Source organism: Carcharhinus amblyrhynchos, unplaced genomic scaffold (assembly GCF_965287045.1).
Source record: "Carcharhinus amblyrhynchos unplaced genomic scaffold, sCarAmb.v2.hapA scaffold_720, whole genome shotgun sequence".
NCBI classification, from domain to species: domain Eukaryota; kingdom Metazoa; phylum Chordata; class Chondrichthyes; order Carcharhiniformes; family Carcharhinidae; genus Carcharhinus; species Carcharhinus amblyrhynchos.
Genome location: NW_027650460.1, coordinates 60,001 through 80,199, shown reverse-complemented (window position 1 = coordinate 80,199; position 20,199 = coordinate 60,001). Strand labels below are relative to the sequence as shown.

The 20,199-nt window shown below is 54.5% G+C and overlaps 1 protein-coding gene across 1 annotated transcript in view; it reads right to left on the bottom strand.

Moving 5' to 3' along the window:
* Window positions 1-2,248: 2,248 nt before the first annotated feature.
* The window catches only part of LOC145339885 (protein deacetylase HDAC6-like), a gene marked incomplete at its 3' end in the record, with an annotated part of 53,560 nt that continues 35,609 nt past the window's right edge, over window positions 2,249-20,199 (bottom strand). The window contains 11 exon segments of the mRNA XM_080184422.1: window positions 2,249-2,338; window positions 2,340-2,399; window positions 4,937-5,013; window positions 5,016-5,128; window positions 7,405-7,473; window positions 8,452-8,585; window positions 10,412-10,580; window positions 15,038-15,166; window positions 16,218-16,386; window positions 16,825-16,892; window positions 18,105-18,211. Of these exon segments, the coding sequence (XP_080040548.1) occupies window positions 2,249-2,338; window positions 2,340-2,399; window positions 4,937-5,013; window positions 5,016-5,128; window positions 7,405-7,473; window positions 8,452-8,585; window positions 10,412-10,580; window positions 15,038-15,166; window positions 16,218-16,386; window positions 16,825-16,892; window positions 18,105-18,211 (1,185 nt within the window).

Sequence of the window (20,199 nt, the reverse complement as noted above, 5' to 3'; positions counted from 1 at the left end):
GTAAATACTGACACACTCCCCCCCGGGGACCCCCCTGTAAACACTGACACCACTCCCCGGGGACCCCCCTGTAAACACTGACACACTCCCGGGGACCCCCTGTAAATACTGACACACTCCCCGGGGACCCCCTGTAAACACTGACACACTCCCCCGGGGGCCCCCTGTAAATACTGACACACTCCCCGGGGCCCCTCGAGAGCCTGTAAATACTGACACACTCCCCGGGGACCCCCCTGTAAATACTGACACACTCCCCGGGGACCCCCCTGTAAATACTGACACACTCCCCGGGGACCCCCTGTAAATACTGACACACTCCCCGGGGACCCCCCTGTAAATACTGACACACTCCCCGGGGACCCCCTGTAAATACTGACACACTCCCCCGGGGACCCCCTGTAAATACTGACACACTCCCCGGGGACCCCCTGTAAATACTGACACACTCCCCGGGGACCCCCCTGTAAATACTGACACACTCCCCGGGGACCCCCTGTAAATACTGACACACTCCCCGGGGACCCCCTGTAAATACTGACACACTCCCCGGGGACCCTCCCTGTAAATACTGACACACTCCCCCGGGGACCCCCTGTAAATACTGACACACTCCCCGGGGACCGTAAATACTGACACACTCCCGGAGACCCCCTGTAAATACTGACACACTCCCGGGGACCTCCCTGTAAATACTGACACACTCCCGGGACCCCCTGTAAATACTGACACACTCCCGGGGACCCCCTGTAAATACTGACACACTCCCCGGGGACCCTCTGTAAACACTGACACTCTCCCCGGGGACCCCCTGTAAATACTGACACACTCTCCCCGGGACCCCCTGTAAATACTGACACACTCCCCGGGGACCCCCTGTAAATACTGACACACTCCCCCCGGGGGACCCCCCCATAAATACTGACACACTCCCCCCGGGGACCCCCTGTAAATACTGACACACTCCCCCGGGGACCCCCTGTAAATACTGACACACTCCCTGGGGACCCCCTGTAAATACTGACACACTCCCCGGGACCCCCTGTAAATACTGACACACTCCCCGGGGACCCCCTGTAAATACTGACACACTCCCTGGGGACCCCCTGTAAATACTGACACACTCCCCGGGACCCCCTGTAAATACTGACACACTCCCCGGGGACCCCCTGTAAATACTGACACACTCCCCGGGGACCCCCTGTAAATACTGACACACTCCCCGGGACCCCTGTAAATACCGACACACTCCCCGGGGACCCCCTGTAAATACTGACACACTCCCCGGGACCCCCTGTAAATACTGACACACTCCCCGGGGACCCCCTGTAAATACTGACACACTCCCCGGGGACCCCCTGTAAATACTGACACACTCCCCGGGACCCCCTGTAAATACCGACACACTCCCCGGGGCCCCCTGTAAATACTGACACACTCCCCGGGGACCCCCTGTAAATACTGACACACTCCCCGGGGACCCCTGTAAATACTGACACACTCCCCGGACCCCCTGTAAATACCGACACACTCCCCGGGGCCCCCTGTAAATACCGACACACTCCCCGGGACCCCCTGTAAATACTGACACACTCCCCGGGGACCCCCTGTAAATACTGACACACTCCCCGGGGACCCCCTGTAAATACTGACACACTCCCCGGGACCCCCTGTAAATACCGACACACTCCCCGGGGCCCCCTGTAAATACCGACACACTCCCCGGGGACCCCCTGCGACACACTCCCCCGGGGACCCCCTGTAAATACCGACACACTCCCCGGGGCCCCCTGTAAATACCGACACACTCCCCGGGACCCCCTGTAAATACTGACACACTCCCCGGGGACCCCCTGTAAATACCGACACACTCCCCGGGACCCCCTGTAAATACTGACACACTCCCCGGGGACCCCCTGTAAATACTGACACACTCCCCGGGGACCCCCTGTAAATACTGACACACTCCCCGGGACCCCCTGTAAATACCGACACACTCCCCGGGGCCCCCTGTAAATACCGACACACTCCCCGGGACCCCCTGTAAATACTGACACACTCCCCGGGGACCCCCTGTAAATACCGACACACTCCCCGGGACCCCCTGTAAATACTGACACACTCCCCGGGGACCCCCTGTAAATACTGACCCACTCCCCGGGGACCCCTGTAAATACTGATGGTGAAACGCACCTAGTTTGGAAAACAGGTCGATGGGGCACGTAAACAGGAGAATGGCTTCCCTTACCTCCAGCGCCAGAACGATGCGGCCTCCAGCTAGACCCATCAGCATGTGTGTCATGTGGGCGTAGCATTCCGGGCTCACTTGGCAGCCTCCCCAATGGATCTCCGCGAGCTGCATCAAATCCAGCCGACACCAGCACCAAATCTGGCTGATACTGCGGGGCAGAGAATAGGTGGGGGACGGGGGGGGCGACAGGGGGGGAGGAAGAAAGGGAAAGAGGGGGAGGGAGGGAGAGAGAGGGAGGAAGGGAGGGAGAGAGAGGGAGGAAGGGAGAGGGAGGAAGAGGGAGGGAGGGAGGGAGGGAGGGAGGGAGGGAGGGAGAGAGAGAGAGGGACAGAGGGAGGGAGGAGAGAGGGATGGATGGATGGAGAGGGAGGGAGGGAGGGGGAGAGAGGGAGGGGGAGAGAGGGAGGGGGGGAGAGGGAGGGGGGGAGAGGGAGGGGGGAGAGGGAGGGGGGGAGAGGGAGGGGGGGAGAGGGAGGGGGGAGAGGGAGGGGGGGAGAGGGAGGGGGGAGGGGGGGAGAGGGAGGGGGGGAGAGGGAGGGGGGGAGAGGGAGGGGGGGAGAGGGAGGGGGGAGAGGGAGGGGGGGAGAGGGAGGGGGGGAGAGGGAGGGGGGAGAGGGAGGGGGGGAGAGGGAGGGGGGAGAGGGAGGGGGGGAGAGGGAGGGGGGGAGAGGGAGGGGGGAGAGGGAGGGGGGAGAGCGAGGGGGGGAGAGCGAGGGGGGGAGGAGCGAGGGGGGAGAGCGAGGGGGGAGAGCGAGGGGGGGGGAGCGAGGGGGGGAGGGAGGGGGGGAGAGGGAGGGGGGCGGAGGGGAGGGGGGGAGAGGGAGGGGGGGAGAGGGAGGGGGGAGAGGGAGGGGGGAGAGGGAGGGGGGGAGAGGGAGGGGGGAGAGGGCGGGGGGGAGAGGGAGGGGGGAGAGGGAGGGGGGAGAGGGAGGGGGGGAGGAGAGGGAGGGGGGGAGGGGAGAGGGAGGGGGGGGTGAGGGAGGGGGGGGAGGGGGGGAGGAGGAGGGGGAGGGAGGGGGGAGGGAGGGGAGGGGGGAGAGAGAGGAGGGGGGGAGAGGGAGGGAGGGGGAGAGGGAGGGAGAGAGGGAGGGGAGAGAGGGAGACAGGGCGGGAGGAGGGAGGGAGGGAGGGAAGATTAGAGAGGAGGAGTCTATTTCTTCCCTTGTGTCTTGTCCCGTACCCATTACCACCGCGGTTTATCTTCTACCTGAAGTTCCACTCCCTCCCCTCCCCTCAATTCCCTGGGTGCCCAGAAATCCCCGTTTCGAACATTCATAACACCTCAATCCCACCTCAATCCAAAACGGTTGCCCCCATCACCCTGAGAGTGTCAGCACAGCCATGACCCCCTGCCCACACCCGCACTCCCCAGCTAGGGTAGGGAAAACGATCCACGAAAATGCTTCAGGATTTTAAACCTTTCAGCCGCACTGCCTCTGGCCTCGAAAGCTCCGGGGAAACATTGGGCTGATCTCCTCAAGCTCTCCCCAGGGGTAGGTCGCCCTCAGCCTGGGTGTGAATCGAGTGGCCCATCACCGCACCACCTCCGAGGCACATCGGGTGGACCACGCAGTCTGTGCTGTCCGATGCTCCTTTCTTCACTGGGACGCGATCTCAGCCTTTGCTGGAGAATTAGGAGCTGGAGGAGGGTCACTGGGCCCCACTCGAGCCTGTTCCACCATCCAATAAAATCACAGCAGGTCTGACTCCACTTTCCGTCTGTTCTCCCTCCCCCACTCCACCGTTGTGGATGAGAAATCTGTCTAACTGGGAGCCTTGAATACACAGCCGAGAGGACACAGGTTTAAGGTGCTGGGGAGTGGGTACAGAGGAGATGTCAGGGGTAAGTTTTTCACTAAGAGGGTGTTGGATGTGTGGAATCGGCTGCCATCGGTGGTGGTGGAAGCAAATTCGATAGGGACTTTTAAGAGACTCTGGATGAGTACATGGGACTTAATAGGATTGAGGGTTATAGATAAGTCTAGTCGGTAGCGATGTGATCAGCGCAACCTGTGGGCCAAAAGGCCTGTTTGTGCTCAAGTTTTTCTATGTTCCATATTCAATAAGCTGCTATCTGCAGGGGGTGGGGGTTATGTTTCAATCAGATCCCCTCTGGTTCTTCTAAACTCCAATGGGTTCAGGCCCTGACCTGCTCAACCTTTTCCTCATAAGACAAAACCTCCCCCCCCTCTTCACCACAGAAATCAGCCCAGTGATCCTTCTCTGAACGGCTGCCAACGCGAGTAGATCCCTCCTTCTGTAAGGGTGAGGAGACCAGAACTGTTCTCAGTACTCCAGCTGCAGAAACACCAATGCTTTGCACAGCTGACTGCAAAGCTATTATTGTCGTACAAACCCTTCTGGTTCACTCATGTCCTCTTTCGGGGAAAAGGAAATCCATCGCCCTTACCCCAGTCCGGCCTACACATGGCCCCAGACCCCACACACACACACACACACACACACACACACACACACACACACACAGACACAGCCACACACACAGAGCAGTGAGTTGATTCTTAACAAACCCCTTTGAATTGACCATCATGAAGTACTCAGTTCAAAGTGTAATTAGGGATTGGCAACAAACGCCACATCCAATCATCAATTTAGTTGTCACTTGCTTAACCAACCAACCCCCCACCACCCACACCTGAAGAGTTGGAAGCCTTTGCGCGTTACCTGATAGGAGATGGGCATGACCAAGCGGTGGAAGGCAGACAAATATTCCATGTCGCCCATGTTGGCCCCATTCCACGGATGTTGACGTTGAAACCCTCTCCGGCATCGATCCCCACCTTGGTGTAGTCGGCATCCTCCGCGTTGGGGAAGAAGGAGCCATTGTCATAGCGGTGGAGTGAGATGTAGAGGATGCTGGAAAGAGAGAAGCGCAGGATCAAGGATGGGCCATTCAGCCCCTCCGGGGCCTGTTCTGTACTATTCACTCAGATCGCAGCTGACTTGTACCTCAAAGTCCATTATTCCTGCCTTGGGTTCCTTCGTGTTTCAAATCCTTTATCTTAAACCATCCCCGCCCGATCAGATCACCCCCTTAACCATCCATATCCAAGGGAATACAAGACACATTGGTGTGACCTGTTCCAGAAATGTAGCCCTTTCAGTGCTGGGATCAGTCTAAGTTGATGTGCGCTACACCTTCTCCCAGGCTGATATATCCTCCCTGAGGTGAGGGGGTCCCAGAACTGAACGCATTACACCAGACGTTGGTCAGCACAACTGAAGCTCAACTTGTTGCATAGAATCATAGAATTTCAGGGACCTGGGTTCGATTCCCGGCTTGGGTCAATGTCTGTGCGGAGTCTGTTCTCCCTGTGTCTGTGTGGGTCTCCTTCAGGTGCTCCGGATTCCTCCCACATTCCAAAGATGTGCAGGTTAGATGGATTGACCATGCTAAATTGCACCTTAGTGGTAGGGGGAGCTAACTACAGTAAATGCATGGGGTCATGGGTACAAGGCCTGGGTGAGATGGTGGTCAGTGCAAATTTGATGGGCCGAAAGAATCCTACAGTGCAGTAGGAGGCCAATGAATTCCTACAGTGAAGTGAATTCATAGAATCCTACAATGCAGAAGGTCATTCGGCCCATCAAGTCTGCACTGACCACAATCCCACCAAGGCCCTATCCCATGCCCTGACGTATTTACCCTGCTCATCTTCCTGACACTGAGCCGTGGCACAGTGGTTAGCACTGCAGCCTCACAGCGCCAGGGACCCGGGTTCGATTCCTGGCTTGGGTCACCGTCTGTGCGGAGTCTGCACATTCTCCCTGTGTCTGGGTGGGCTTCCTCCGGGTGCTCCGGTTTCCTCCCACAGTCCGAAAGACGTGCTGGTTAGGGTGCATTGGCCATGCTAAATTCTCCCTCAGTGTTACCCGAACAGGCGCTGGAGTGTGGCAACGGGCGGATTTTCACAGTAACTTCACTGCAGTGTTAATGTAAGTTTAATTGTGACAATGATGAATCAACTTTAAAAACAGAGTGACTGAGCATGCTCCATGATGGGGGAGGGGAACAAACCAAGCCATGCCAGCCGACTTAAGCCCTCAATACTCAAGGAGCAATGCAGGATGGGAGGGGGGGGGGGGTAAATTTACCAGCAGCCGCCAACTAACAGCAATTAATCTCTGTTGCCAGGGAGCTGAGCAAAGCCACGGGCGATAACAGGCATAAAAGAGGCCATTCGGTCCACATGACCGGCCAACATCGAGTGGCCAATGAGGTCGTTTAAAACCGCAGTCGGCACTGTAATGCAGGAAACTCAGCAGCCAAATTAGTGCACAGCAAGCTCCCACACCCAGCAATCTGACAATGGCCAGGATAAGCCCCACTCCTTGCGATGCAGACTGAGCAGCAAGCAATGACCAGGACACTGCGGGAGAACTCCCCCACTCTCCTTCGAAATAATACCATGGGAACTTCCACATCTCTTCCGGAAGGTGGCACTGCTGACAGTGCAGCACTCCTGCAGCGATCTCTCTAATGTGTTCCCAAAATTCGGCATGCTAAAAGAAAACCATGGTACAAGGCTGGGTTACGTTTCTGAACTGGAATTTTCACATTAGGAACCTGTGAACGTAACTGGCCCTGAACCCATTCTCCAAACTTCTTACACATCAAGGTGGAGGGAGCCGGAGGGAGGGCAGGGGGAGCTGGAGGGAGGGCAGGGGGAGCTGGACGGAGGGCAGGGGGAGCTGGAGGGAGGGCAGGGGGAGCTGGAGGGAGGGCAGGGGGAGCTGGAGGGAGGGCAGGGGGAGCTGGAGGGAGGGCGAAGGGGCTCTAGGATAAGACTGTGGCCAACTGGAGAACGGCCTGAATTGTCCAAAGGTGTTGAAAGGAATGTTGAGAATTTCAAGGTGGGACACCGTTAGTGCGCTGGATTTCTGGCACGCGTGTGGACCAACCCTGACCCTACACCCACTCTGATTGAGTCTCACGGTCTAGTGTGGATGGTTTCAGCTGTACCACCCTCTGTCCACTCCCACCCTTCTTGTGGGGGCGGCCACTCAACCAGAGAAGGCCTCGCCTCCCCCCCCACCCCCCCAAGTCCGTAAAGCTCACAAACGAGTAAGGTGTAAAAGCGACGTCTAGGGTTGCTGCTTTAAAATCCGTTACCTCGGACGTGCTGGATTACCTGGGATCATCTTCGAACATGTGCTGCGTCCCATTTCCATGGTGGATGTCCCAGTCTAGAATCAGCACCCTAAGAAAAAAAGGGGGGGGGTGGAGAGAGAAAGAGGACGATGATGTTGCCAACCAGACTCCATATTTTGCGCACTCGCCACTCCTGGCCCCACCCACACACCATCGCGACTTGGAAATATATTGGCCGCTCCTTCACTGGGTCAAAATCCTGGGACTTCCTCCCTAACAGCGCTGTGGGTGTACCTACGCCACACGGGACTGCAGCGGGTTCAAGATGGCGGCTCACCCACCACCTTCTCAAGGGGGCAATTAGGGATGAGCAACAAATTTAGGCCTTGCCAGCAAAGCCCATAGAAAAATAAAAAAACAAAACGTGTCTCCCCCCACCAACACCAAACTTAATCCACTCCATTTCGCCCTCCATTCCTTCCAAAAATCGCAGTCTCGGATGTAGTCTCCTTGCCTGTGCACCCTCCGTGCAGTAGGTGGTTCCAGAACCTTCTCCTTCTGATAACTAAAACAAAATTCTGCAGGTGCCGGAAATCCAAAATAAAATTTTTCCTGATCTCAGTTCAAAATGGCCAACCCACCCACCCCTCCCCCACCCCCACCCCGCCTTATCCAGAGAGGGTAACCACCCCCCCCCACAACACCCCCACCCAACCACCAACTCCAAGCTCCCCATGTTGAAATACCAGTTGTCATTGTTGGCCGTGGAAACTCTTACATCCGCCCAAGGGGGATGGGGGGAGTGTGAACGGCACACTGCAACGCCTCCGCTGGTGAGATTGCATAGCTGCAGCGTGACGTGTTTACATGGGCTTTCTCCATTACAAGCGATGACATAGGATGCGATGGGGGGTGGGGGGGAGAGAGTGGAAGGAAGGTTAACGGAAAACTTGAGGGTGGGATAGGGTTGAAAAGAAGGATTCGAATTGCGATTCCCATCCAAGGCTCCTGAGGCTCTGCAGCGAAGAGCAGAAGAAGGGGGAACGGGACGTCCGTCCGGTCACTTTACAGATCCCCGGGGTCTTACTTTATCTTGTGGCCGACCAGGTTCTGGGCGAAACGCGCAGCCAGGGCCACGTTGTTGAAGAAACAGAATCCGCAAGCCATGTCCCTCTCTGCGTGGTGGCCGGGGGGACGGATGATCGCTGCTCCGTTCTGGACCTGTGAAAGGATGGGGTTGCGGGGGGGGGCGGGTGGTGTTGGGTGAAGGGTCGGATTGTGTGGTTGGGGGGGGGGGGGGTGGCGGGATTAGGAGATAGGGAAAAGAGAGCGACACAGTTTCGTGGGTTTTGCTCAGGTTGCTGTTGCACGAGAAGAGAGAGAGAGAAAAGAGGCAGCCATTCGGCCCTTCGAGTCTGTCCAGCCATTCAACATGATCATGGCTGATCCTCTCTATCAATGCCACACTCCCTCTCTCGCCCCATACCCTCGTCACCTTCAGAGTGCAGAAAGCTATCCATTTCCTCATTAAGTCCATTCAGTGCCTTGTCGTCCACAGCTTTCTGTGGTAGAGAATTCGACTGGTTCACCATCCTCTGAGTGAAGACATTTCCCCTCATCTCAATTCTAAATGGCCTTCTGCATATCCTGAGACTGTTCGAGACACCACTCGCCACAATCCAGAGGAAACAATATCTCTGCATCCAGTCTGTCCAGCCCTGTCGGATTTTTATACATTTCAACTAGACCCCTTCTAAATTCCAGTGAATACAGGCCTGGTCAATGCAAATCCCTCCCTGTATGACAATCCTGCCATCCCAGGAAGAAATTCCAGTGAATACAGGCCTGGTTGACCTAATCACTCCTCGTGCAACAATCCTGTCACCCCTGGAATCAGTCTGGTGAACCTTCGCTGTCCTCCCTCAATGTTAACATAGAACAGTACAGGCCCTTCGGCCCTCGATGTCGTGCTGAGCTTTGTCTGAACCCAAGATCAAGCTACCCCACTCCCCATCATTCTGGAGTGCTCCATGTGCCTATCCAATAACCGCTTGAAAGTTCCTAAAGTGTCCGACTCCACTATCACAGCAGGCAGTACATTCCATACCCCATCCACTCTCTGAGTAAAGCAACTACCTTGGACATCCCTCCTATACCTCCCACCGTGAATTTATAATTATGTCCCCTCGTAACAGCTACATACACCCGAGGAAACTGTCTCTGAATGTCCACTCTATCTATCTCCCTCATCATCTTATAAACCTCTATTACGTCGCCTCTCATCCTCCTTCGCTCTAAAGAGAAAAACCCCAGCTCCCTCAACCTTTCCTCATCAGACCTACCCTCCAAGCCAGGCAGCATTCTGCTAAATCTCCTCTGCGCACTCTCTCCAATATTTCCGCATCCTTCTTATAGTGAGGTGGCCAGAACTGCACACGATATTCCAAATGTGGTCTCACCAAGGTCCTGTACAGTTGCAGTATAACCCCACGCCTCTTAAACTCAAACCCCCTGTTAATAGATGCTAACACACTTCACGGCTCTATCCACTTGAGTGGCAATCTTCAGAGATCTGTGGATATGAACCCCACGTACGTCTGTCCTTTCTTGGGAAAGGAGACTAAAACTGCAGGCAAATCCTCCAGCTGTGGTCTCACCGAGGCCCCAGAGTAAGACATCCTTGGCCCTGTACTCGACTGGTCTCGCAATGAAGGCCATACCATTTGTCCTCCTAACTAGCTGCTGTACCTACATGCTTGCTTTCAGTAACCGGTGTACGAGCACCCCAAGTCCCTTTGGATATCAACATTTCCCAATCTATCCTCATTTAAATGACACTCTGCCGTTCCGTTCCTCTGCCTGAAGTGGAAACCTTCACACTTATCCCCACTTTAGGTCGCGCACGTGCCCACCCACTTCACCTCAAAGCCCCCTGACATCCCAGCCCCACCACCCACTCACTGCCCCACCCAGCACGCAGGCGCCCTCCCTGACCTTTGCTCCCCCCACCCCCACCAGAAGCTGCAGGCAACAAAACGGCCGCTCACCTGCCCAGTCAGCACAGCCTCCACCACGGTGAAGATGGAGCCCACTGCCAGCAGCGCGCTGTCATAGGTCTGTGGCGAGATAAAGATGGAGTTGTACTCGCACGACTGACGGTGCAGCTCCCGGGAATTCATGTCCTTCGTGGATTTAAGCAAAGTGAGGTAGCTCGAGCTGAAAGCAGGCGGGAGGACAGCGAGGTTAGTACTTTATACGATTTTTTAATTCTGTGAGTGGTGTCACTGGGCGAGGGCTCTGGGCACTTACTGCCCATGCCTAACTGCCTCTTGGTCATTAGGGCCTTGCTGCGGGCTGACTTCAGAGGGGCAAGTAAGAGTTGACCGCATTGCTGTGCGTGTGTCCGAGTGCGCGCGTGTATCTGAGTGTGCATGTGTGTGTGTCCGTGTGTGTATGGTGTGTGTATGGTGTGTGCAGTGTGTGTTTATGTGTGAGTGTGTGTGTGTGTGTGCGCGCTTGTGTGCGTCTGTGTGTGAATATCTGTGTGTGTGTGTTTCTGTCTGTCTCCGTGTGTGTGTCTGTGTGTCCATGTCCACGTGTGTGTGTGTGTGTGTGTGGGTGGGGTCTGGAATCATGTGTAGGCCATGCCGAGGTTAGGACGGCAGATTCCCTTTTCCCCTGAAGGGGGCATTAGTGACCCAGACGGGTTTTTAATGACACACGATGAGTTTTGCCCTCACTGAATCAGACTTTACATTTCCAGATTCTTATTTGTTGAACTTAAATTCCACCAGCTGCCATGGTGGGATCTGAACTAAAGTGCCCTCCCCCACAGCGTTAGCCTCTGGATTACCAGCCCAGTGACACTGACACTGACACAACCGTCACCGTCTCCCCTCATGGAACCCCCTCCCCAAAAATGACTCTGTCTCTGCCCCTATCCTGGAGTGGGACATCCCATGGTTACGGGCATCGGGTAAGTAAACACAGAGAAGGTTGCGCCACGTTACCGGGCCAAGTGGCTGCAATCACTGAATTTGTATAACACCTTTGGTGAAGAACATGCCCGCTTCCCCCACTCAGGGAGCTGCACAGGAGCCTGATTCAGACACACTTCAACACTGAGAGACATGGTGTGATATCGGGGACAGGAGACCAAAAATTCGGTCAATTAAGTCAGTTTATAAGGAGAATCCTAAAGGGAGACAAAGCGGGAGAGTCAGAGAAAGAGGGAGAGAGAGACAGACAGAGACTGTGAGATTTTTGGGGTCGGACAGAGAGAGGATATATTCTCTTTCCTTCGTGCTCTGCCACTTTGGTTCACGTTGAACCTTTGTTGCCACCCCCTCCCCAGCGCGCCCCCCCCACCCCGTGCCTCCCCGCCCCCCCTGCCACTTGACGCCTCGCCTTTATCTTGTGGCTTCTTGCCCTTTTGTCCCCTGGGCCATTTTCTTCTTAAAAACTATAGATTATAATTTGTGTTAGTTTTTTTCTTGTGTGGTGTGGTGAGTGGGAGGTACCCCCCGGTGACAGGAGGAGGAGGAGGAGGAGGAGGAGTTGCGGGGTGGGAAAGAAATAACAAATGAAAAGTTTGCTGATGACACCAAGATGGCAGGGTTGGCGGGTACGGAACTGGATTGTCAGGTGATACAACAGGATATAGATAGGTTGGTGCATTGGGCAGATAGGTGGCAGATGGCATTTAATCCTGACAAATGCGAGGTGATGCATTTTGGACGGAATAATGCAGAGAGGAGCTATGTGATAAAAGGTAGGCCGATTAGGAGTATAGACGTACAGAGAGACCTGGGAGTGCAGGTTCACAAATCCATGAAGGTTGCGTCACAAGTGGAGAACGTTGTTAGGAAGGCTTATGGGATGTTAGCCTTTATAGGAAGGGGCTTAGAGTATAAAAGCTGCCGTCTAATGCTTCAGTTATACAGAACGTTGGTTAGACCGCATTTGGAGTACTGCGTCCAGTTCTGGTCACCTTATTACCGGAAGGACGTGGAGTCTCTGGAAAGGGTGCAGAGGAGGTTTACCAGGATGTTGCCTGGCATGGGGGGACTGGGTTACGAGGAGAGATTGAAGAGACTGGGGCTATTCTCCTTGGAAAGACGGAGATTGAGAGGGGACATGATAGAGGTATATAAGATACTGAAGGGAATAGATAGAGTTAATAGTGAGAGACTGCTCCCTAGACTGGGTACGAACACGAGAGGTCATCACTTAAGGGTGAGGGGGGGGAGGTATAATTTGGAGGTAAGAGGAAGGTTCTTTACGCAGAGAGTTGTGGGGGTCTGGAATGCGCTACCGAGTAGGGTGGTGGAGGCAGGAACGTTGGACTCGTTTAAGATGCAGTTAGATAGGCACATGAGTGAAACGAGAATGGAGGGATATGGTAGGGGCTATTAAATAGGGTTAAACCTCGGGAGACACCGGAAGGGCAGGCTGTATGATTAATATTTTTTGTCTTTATTCCACAGGTGGAGGTCCACCTCGTGTCAAGCGAGGGGCATGCACACGGCGGGTCGTGCATGGGCTGCTCTTGGAAGTCCAGGAGTGGCCTAGTACTTCGTGTCGGTGTGTGTGCTTGATCCTGGACCGATAGACGGGCTCCACAACAGCTCAGTGACTAGCACTGCTAGCTGTGCAGATACATGGATTTGGGCCTGTGTCTGTGGGAGTTTGCGCATTCTCCCTGTGGTTGTGTGGGTTTCCTCCGGGCGCTCCGGTTTCCTCCCACACCCCAAAGATGTGCTCTTAGGCTAATCGGTTTCCACCAAATTGACACTATTTCTTCCCTGAATCTGACTGAGTAGGGTCCCATTCGTAGACATGCAGGGTAGAATAGGTGTAGGGCGATGTGGCGGCGCGGGCTCGTTGGGCCGAAGGGCCTGTTTCCCGTGCTGGGTTGTTCTTTGTTCTTTGAAAACAGGGTGATGGGCTGCTTCTGTTGTACTTTAGGTGATTTGGGGCGGGGGGATGTGTGTGTGTTAGGAGGAGGGGGCTGCTGGGTTGGGAGTTTACGTGTTTCCAGGGGTTGGGATGGATGTCCAAGAGCAGAATTGTTTTTGGGGGTTTCCTGGCTGGGGAGGTTTTGTTTCTGTTGTAGATTCTGTTTTCTCCAAATCGCCAGTCAGTAAAAAACTTACAAATTAGTTAACTAAATTCTAAAAACGGATCTGCCAAATTTAGTTTCAAATTTTTCTTTTCTTCTTTTTCATCTGCTTTATTCACTCTGCTACCTAATCAATTCCTGAGGTGAATTACAGGGTGGAATTATAGGGTGTCCCCGAGTTATTTCTAGTCACCCCCATGAGAGGGAACGTGGGGGAGGCGGAGAGAGAGTGACAGAGAGAGAGAGAGAGAGTGACAGGGAGAGAGAGAGACAGAGAGAGAGAGAGTGACAGAGAGACAGAGAGAGAGAGAGACAGAGAGTGACAGAGAGAGAGAGAGTGACAGAGAGAGTGTGACAGAGAGAGAGTGACAGAGAGAGAGAGAGAGTGACAGAGAGAGAGAGAGTGACAGAGAGAGAGAGAGTGACAGAGAGAGAGAGTGACAGAGAGAGAGAGTGACAGAGAGAGAGTGACAGAGAGAGAGAGAGTGACAGAGAGAGAGAGTGACAGAGAGAGAGAGTGACAGAGAGAGTGTGACAGAGAGAGAGAGACAGTGACAGAGAGAGAGAGACAGTGACAGAGAGAGAGAGACAGTGACAGAGAGAGAGAGACAGTGACAGAGAGAGAGAGACAGTGACAGAGAGAGAGAGACAGTGACAGAGAGAGAGAGACAGTGACAGAGAGAGAGAGACAGTGACAGAGAGAGAGAGAGTGGCAGAGAGAGAGAGACAGTGACAGAGAGAGAGAGACAGTGACAGAGAGAGAGAGACAGTGACAGAGAGAGAGAGACAGTGACAGAGAGAGAGAGACAGTGACAGAGAGAGAGAGACAGTGACAGAGAGAGAGAGACAGTGACAGAGAGAGAGAGAGACAGTGACAGAGAGAGAGAGAGACAGTGACAGAGAGAGAGAGACAGTGACAGAGAGAGAGAGACAGTGACAGAGCGAGAGTGACAGAGAGTGACAGAGAGTGACAGAGAGAGAGTGACAGAGAGAGAGAGAGTGACAGAGAGAGAGAGAGTGACAGAGAGAGAGAGAGTGACAGAGAGAGAGAGACAGTGACAGAGAGAGAGAGACAGTGACAGAGAGAGAGAGACAGTGACAGAGAGAGAGAGACAGTGACAGAGAGAGAGAGAGACAGTGACAGAGAGAGAGAGAGACAGTGACAGAGAGAGAGAGACAGTGACAGAGAGAGAGAGACAGTGACAGAGAGAGAGAGAGACAGTGACAGAGAGAGAGAGAGACAGTGACAGAGAGAGAGAGACAGTGACAGAGCGAGAGAGAGAGAGAGAGAGAGTGACAGAGAGAGAGTGACAGAGAGAGAGAGAGTGACAGAGAGAGAGAGAGAGACAGTGACAGAGAGAGAGAGAGAGAGAGACAGTGACAGAGAGAGAGAGACAGTGACAGAGCGAGAGAGAGACAGAGGGACAGATGAAGAGACAGACAGAGGGAGAGGACACACAGAGACGGGGCCAGACCGAGAGAGAATACGACATAAACGATTATCCACACATGAAGCAGAAACGTGGAGAATGAAATGCCACCTGCCGCTTACCCATGACACATTTCCAGTTGATTCTCCATGGCTGGCAGAGCAAGAATGGGAAAGCAGCGCTCCACAAGGTGCAGCTCCTCGTGGCGACGGAAGATCTGAGAGATTCGCTGAGGTTGCTCTGGATGCTGACTTGAATGAAAAGAATCTGCACTTTAGAATTCGTAGACTTTGCCATAGAATTGACAGATGCACACGCGTACGCGCACACACATGCTCATCGTTCACACAGACGTGCACATCAAGGACATATGTTTGTACCCACACGTCAAGCCCTCAAGCAAACTCGACATACATGTCAAGGATGTATGTTTATACCTGTACAGATACACGCACACAAACATGCCAAGCTCTCATGCACAGGATATGTGCATATGTCCAGATATGCACACACGTAAAGGACACATGTTTGTACCCACACACACACATACACAGATGCCAAGCGCTCAGGCACAGACTCACACACATGTCAAGGACATATATTTGTACTCATATACCAAGGAGAGACACACACCCACATACACACACAAACAAGCAGACACGCATGCATGAATGCATGTATACACACACACACAAATCGCATGAATGGCCATGGCAGGTGCCAGGGACATATGCATGCATGCACACATAACTGCCAGGCACACATACAGGTACTCTTATGTGCGCATACTGAGATGTCAAAGATACATGCAGAGACATATACATGCCAAAATGTCCCACACCAAACGCAAGCACAGAGGCACACATTCACATGTCACACACACACATGGAGGTGCACACATACAGATGCACACATTCCCCTGTCAACAACATGCATAGAAGCACAGATTCATGTACCAAGCGCATGCACAGACACAAGCATTCACATGTCAAGTGCAGTCATGTATTTATATGCCATGCACACACATATGCACATTTACATGCCAAGCACATGCACATTTATAAGCCAAGTACATACAGGCACACGTTTACATGCCAAGCACAGGTGCACACATTTACATGCCAAGCACATGCATAGATGTAAACATTCACATGCCAAGGATTCCACCCTGTCAGCAGTTTTCATGTACTTGGCACATCCACACGGTACTCACAAACTGAGAGCAAGCAAACACGCAAATGGCAATCACGTACACAAGCCACAAAATGACAAGGCTGGGGGTGGTTTAATCTGCTCACTTACAAGTCCCACATGTTGTAATGTTCCTTCATTCGCTCGTCATACAGCAGCCCTGTTCGATGGGGGGGCAGAGGTCGCATCACTTCCGCCATGACGTCTTCCAGAATCTCTCCCTCGCTGGGCACCTCGATCGCCTCGAGGGTGGTCTGAGCGTCCCGCCACGAGCTCAGCTCTAAGAGGTAAGCGAGAGAGCTGAGTGAGGTTTCTGGTTCCGGCCTGCTCCACGCCAAACCCACTCTGGGCACCACTGGCATGGCTCCCGCTGCCCGCAACAAATCCCACACCGGAAGCACGGCACAACCAGACCACGACAGACCCGGGGGAGGGGGGCAGCATTGGGCACAGGGTGCCCCCAAGGTCAGTCCCAACCCACAATGCGCACCCCCACCTCCCCCCCCCACCCCCACCATCTCACCACCCACTCCCAGACCTGAAGGAATTGCTCACCAGTCGCAACTCTGTGCCCTTGCTGAAACTCACATCGCTCCAACCCAAGGAGAACACACCAAGGGCGGGCTGGCACCCAGTCAGAAGCAGGAGGGGCGGCGCACCCACCACTGTCAGATAGCCCAGCCGGTGCCCTACCACCCCCACCCCTTCAAGTACTCACCGCGGCTCCGAAGGCACTTCCAGAATTTGCGGTGGACGGAGATCACGGCAGAAATCGACTCCAAGGCACTGCAACAATAAAATGGGTCCTCGTGATTAAAACGACTGGACTTGCCTCTTCCCCCTCTCCTTGAGCACAGAGTAAAGCTCTCCCTACACTGTCCCCCATCAAACACTCCCAGGACAGGTACAGCACGGGGTTAGATACAGAGTAAAGCTCTCCCTACACTGTCCCCCATCAAACACTCCCAGGACAGGTACAGCACGGGGTTGGATACACAGTAAAGCTCCTTCTACACTGTCCCCATCAAACACTCCCAGGACAGGTACAGCACGGGGTTAGATACAGAGTAAAGCTCCCTCTACACTGTCCCCATCAAACACTCCCAGGACAGGTACAGCACGGGGTTAGATACAGAGTAAAGCTCCCTCTACACTGTCCCCCATCAAACACTCCCAGGACAGGTACAGCACGGGGTTAGATACAGAGTAAAGCTCCCTCTACACTGTCCCCATCAAACACTCCCAGGACAGGTACAGCATGGGGTTAGATACAGAGTAAAGCTCCCTTTACACTGTCCCCCATCAAACACTCCCAGAACAGGGACAGCACGGGGTTAGATACAGAGTAAAGCTCCCTCTACACTGTCCCCATCAAACACTCCCAGGACAGGTACAGCACGGGGTTAGATTAAGAATAGTGCTATAAAAAAGGTGGGGTTCAAGGGATATGGGGAGAAGGTGGGGGCTGAGGGACACGGGGAGAAGGTGGGGATCGAGGGATACGGGGAGGAGGTGGGGATTGGGGGAGAAGGCGGACATTGAGGGACACGGGGAGAAGGTGGGGATCGAGGGATACGGGGAGGAGGTGGGGATCGAGGGATACGGGAAGAAGGCGGGGATTGAGGGACATGGGGGAGAAGGTGGGGATCGAGGGATACGGGGAGGAGGTGGGGATTGGGGTAGAAGGCGGGCATTGAGGGACACGGGGAGAAGGTGGGGATCGAGGGATACGGGAAGAAGGCGGGGATTGAGGGACATGGGAGAAGTTGGATATTGAGGGATCTGTGAAGCATTTTTGGGAGTGAGATTCCCGATCTGTGGAAAAGTGTGGAGGTTCTTTGTGAGAGAGCTCTGGGGTGAAGAGATTCCAGCCACAGCAACTCGAAAGTGGAACATTAGATGCCAATGCGGAGCACTCCATTACCCACCGAGAAACCTTCAGACCCTGTGTCTCTGCAAGGGAAGACAACCTCAGCGGCCATCTTGCTGACCTCTCACCTCTGGCAAGGGGAAGACGTCGAGATTAGCTGTGGGCAGGCGTCTCCAAGCAGCACCTTCAAACACGCCACAGTACAATTAGCCATCGCCTGCAGGTTATCACCGCCCTGGGGAACACCAAGACAGTTAATGAGTTGGAATTTTGAGAGGATGAGTTGGATATGAGAGGAAGGTTCTTTACGCAGAGAGTAGTGGGGGTATGGAACGCGCTACCGAGTGGGGTGGTGGAGGCGGGAACGTTGGACTCGTTTAAGGTTCAGTTAGATAGGCACATGAGTGAAACGAGGATGGAGGGTTATGGTAGGGGTTATTGAATAAGGGTTAGAACCTCGGGAGACACCGGAAAGGCAGGCTTGTGATTAACGTTTTTGTCTTTTCACTCCGCAGGTGGAGGTCCACCTCGTTGTCAAACGAGGGGCATGCACACGGTGGGTTGTGCGTGGGCTGCTCCTGGAGGTTCCGGGAGTGGCCTAGTACTTCGTGTCGGTGTGTGTGCTTGATCCTGGACCGGTAGACGGGCGCCGCAACAGCTCGGTGACTAGCACTGCTAGCTGTGCAGATACATGGATTTGGGCCTGTGTCTGTGGGAGTTTGCGCATTCTCCCTGTGGTTGCGTGGGTTTCCTCCGGGCGCTCCGGTTTCCTCCCACACCCCAAAGATGTGCTCTTAGGCTGATTGGTTTTACCAAATTGACACTATTCTCCCCTGAATCTGGCTAAGTCAGGGGTTCTATTTGTAGATACGCAGGGTAGAATAGGTGTAGGGTGATGCGGCGGCGCGGGCTTGTTGGGCCGAAGGGCCTGTTTCCCGTGCTGGGTTGTTCTTTGTTTGTTTGTTGAGTCGGTTAAACAGGATTCGAGTGGGGCGCAATCAGTCGGCTGTGCTGCCATTTTAGCGTGGGAAAGGCAGTAAACGGCTGGGAAATTTCTAAAAGACATTGCCCGCTGACTGAGGAGTAGGAGATAGGGAGCTCCAATCCAGCACTGCAGTGCCATCTCAGACAAGCTGCATCTGAGCTCTCTCTCTCTCTCTCACTCTAACCCGCTCCTGCCAAACAGGAGATTGGAACAATGGCAATGGGGATGTGGGAGTTTAAAATCCTTCCAGCGAAAGTGAGGTTGCTGAATTAATTAATCGGGGTTGTGGCAGGGAATATCTCACTCCCCACCGTCTCCCCGTATCCCTCAATCCCCACCTTCTCCCCGTATCCCTCAATCCCCACCTTCTCCCCGTATCCCTCACTCCCCACCTTCTCCCCGTATCCCTCAATCCCCACCTTCTCCCTGTATCCCTCAATCCCACCTTCTCCCCGTATCCCTCAATCCCCACCTTCTCCCTGTATCCCTCACTCCCCACCTTCTCCCCGTATCCCTCACTCCCCACCTTCTCCCCGTATCCCTCAATCCCCACCTTCTCCCTGTATCCCTCACTCCCCACCTTCTCCCTGTATCCCTCACTCCCCACCTTCTCCCTGTATCCCTCACTCCCCACCTTCTCCCTGTATCCCTCACTCCCCACCTTCTCCCTGTATCCCTCACTCCCCACCTTCTCCCTGTATCCTTCACTCCCCACCTTCTCCCCGTATCCCTCACTCCCCACCTTCTCCCTGTATCCCTCACTCCCCACCTTCTCCCCGTATCCCTCACTCCCCACCTTCTCCCCGTATCCCTCAATCCCCACCTTCTCCCCGTATCCCTCAATCCCCACCTTCTCCCCGTATCCCTCAATCCCCATCTTCTCCCCGTATCCCTCAATCCCCGCCTTCTCCCCGTATCCCTCACTCCCCACCTTCTCCCCGTATCCCTCAATCCCCACCTTCTCCCCGTATCCCTCAATCCCCACCTTCTCCCCGTATCCCTCAATCCCCACCTTCTCCCCGTATCCCTCACTCCCCACCTTCTCCCCGTATCCCTCACTCCCCACCTTCTCCCCGTATCCCTCAATCCCACCTTCTCCCCGTATCCCTCACTCCCCACCTTCTCCCCGTATCCCTCACTCCCACCTTCTCCCCGTATCCCTCACTCCCCACCCACCTTGTGATGGCACTCACTTCTCAGTGGGACAGGCTGTCTGATCGGGTAACCGATCTTCAGCG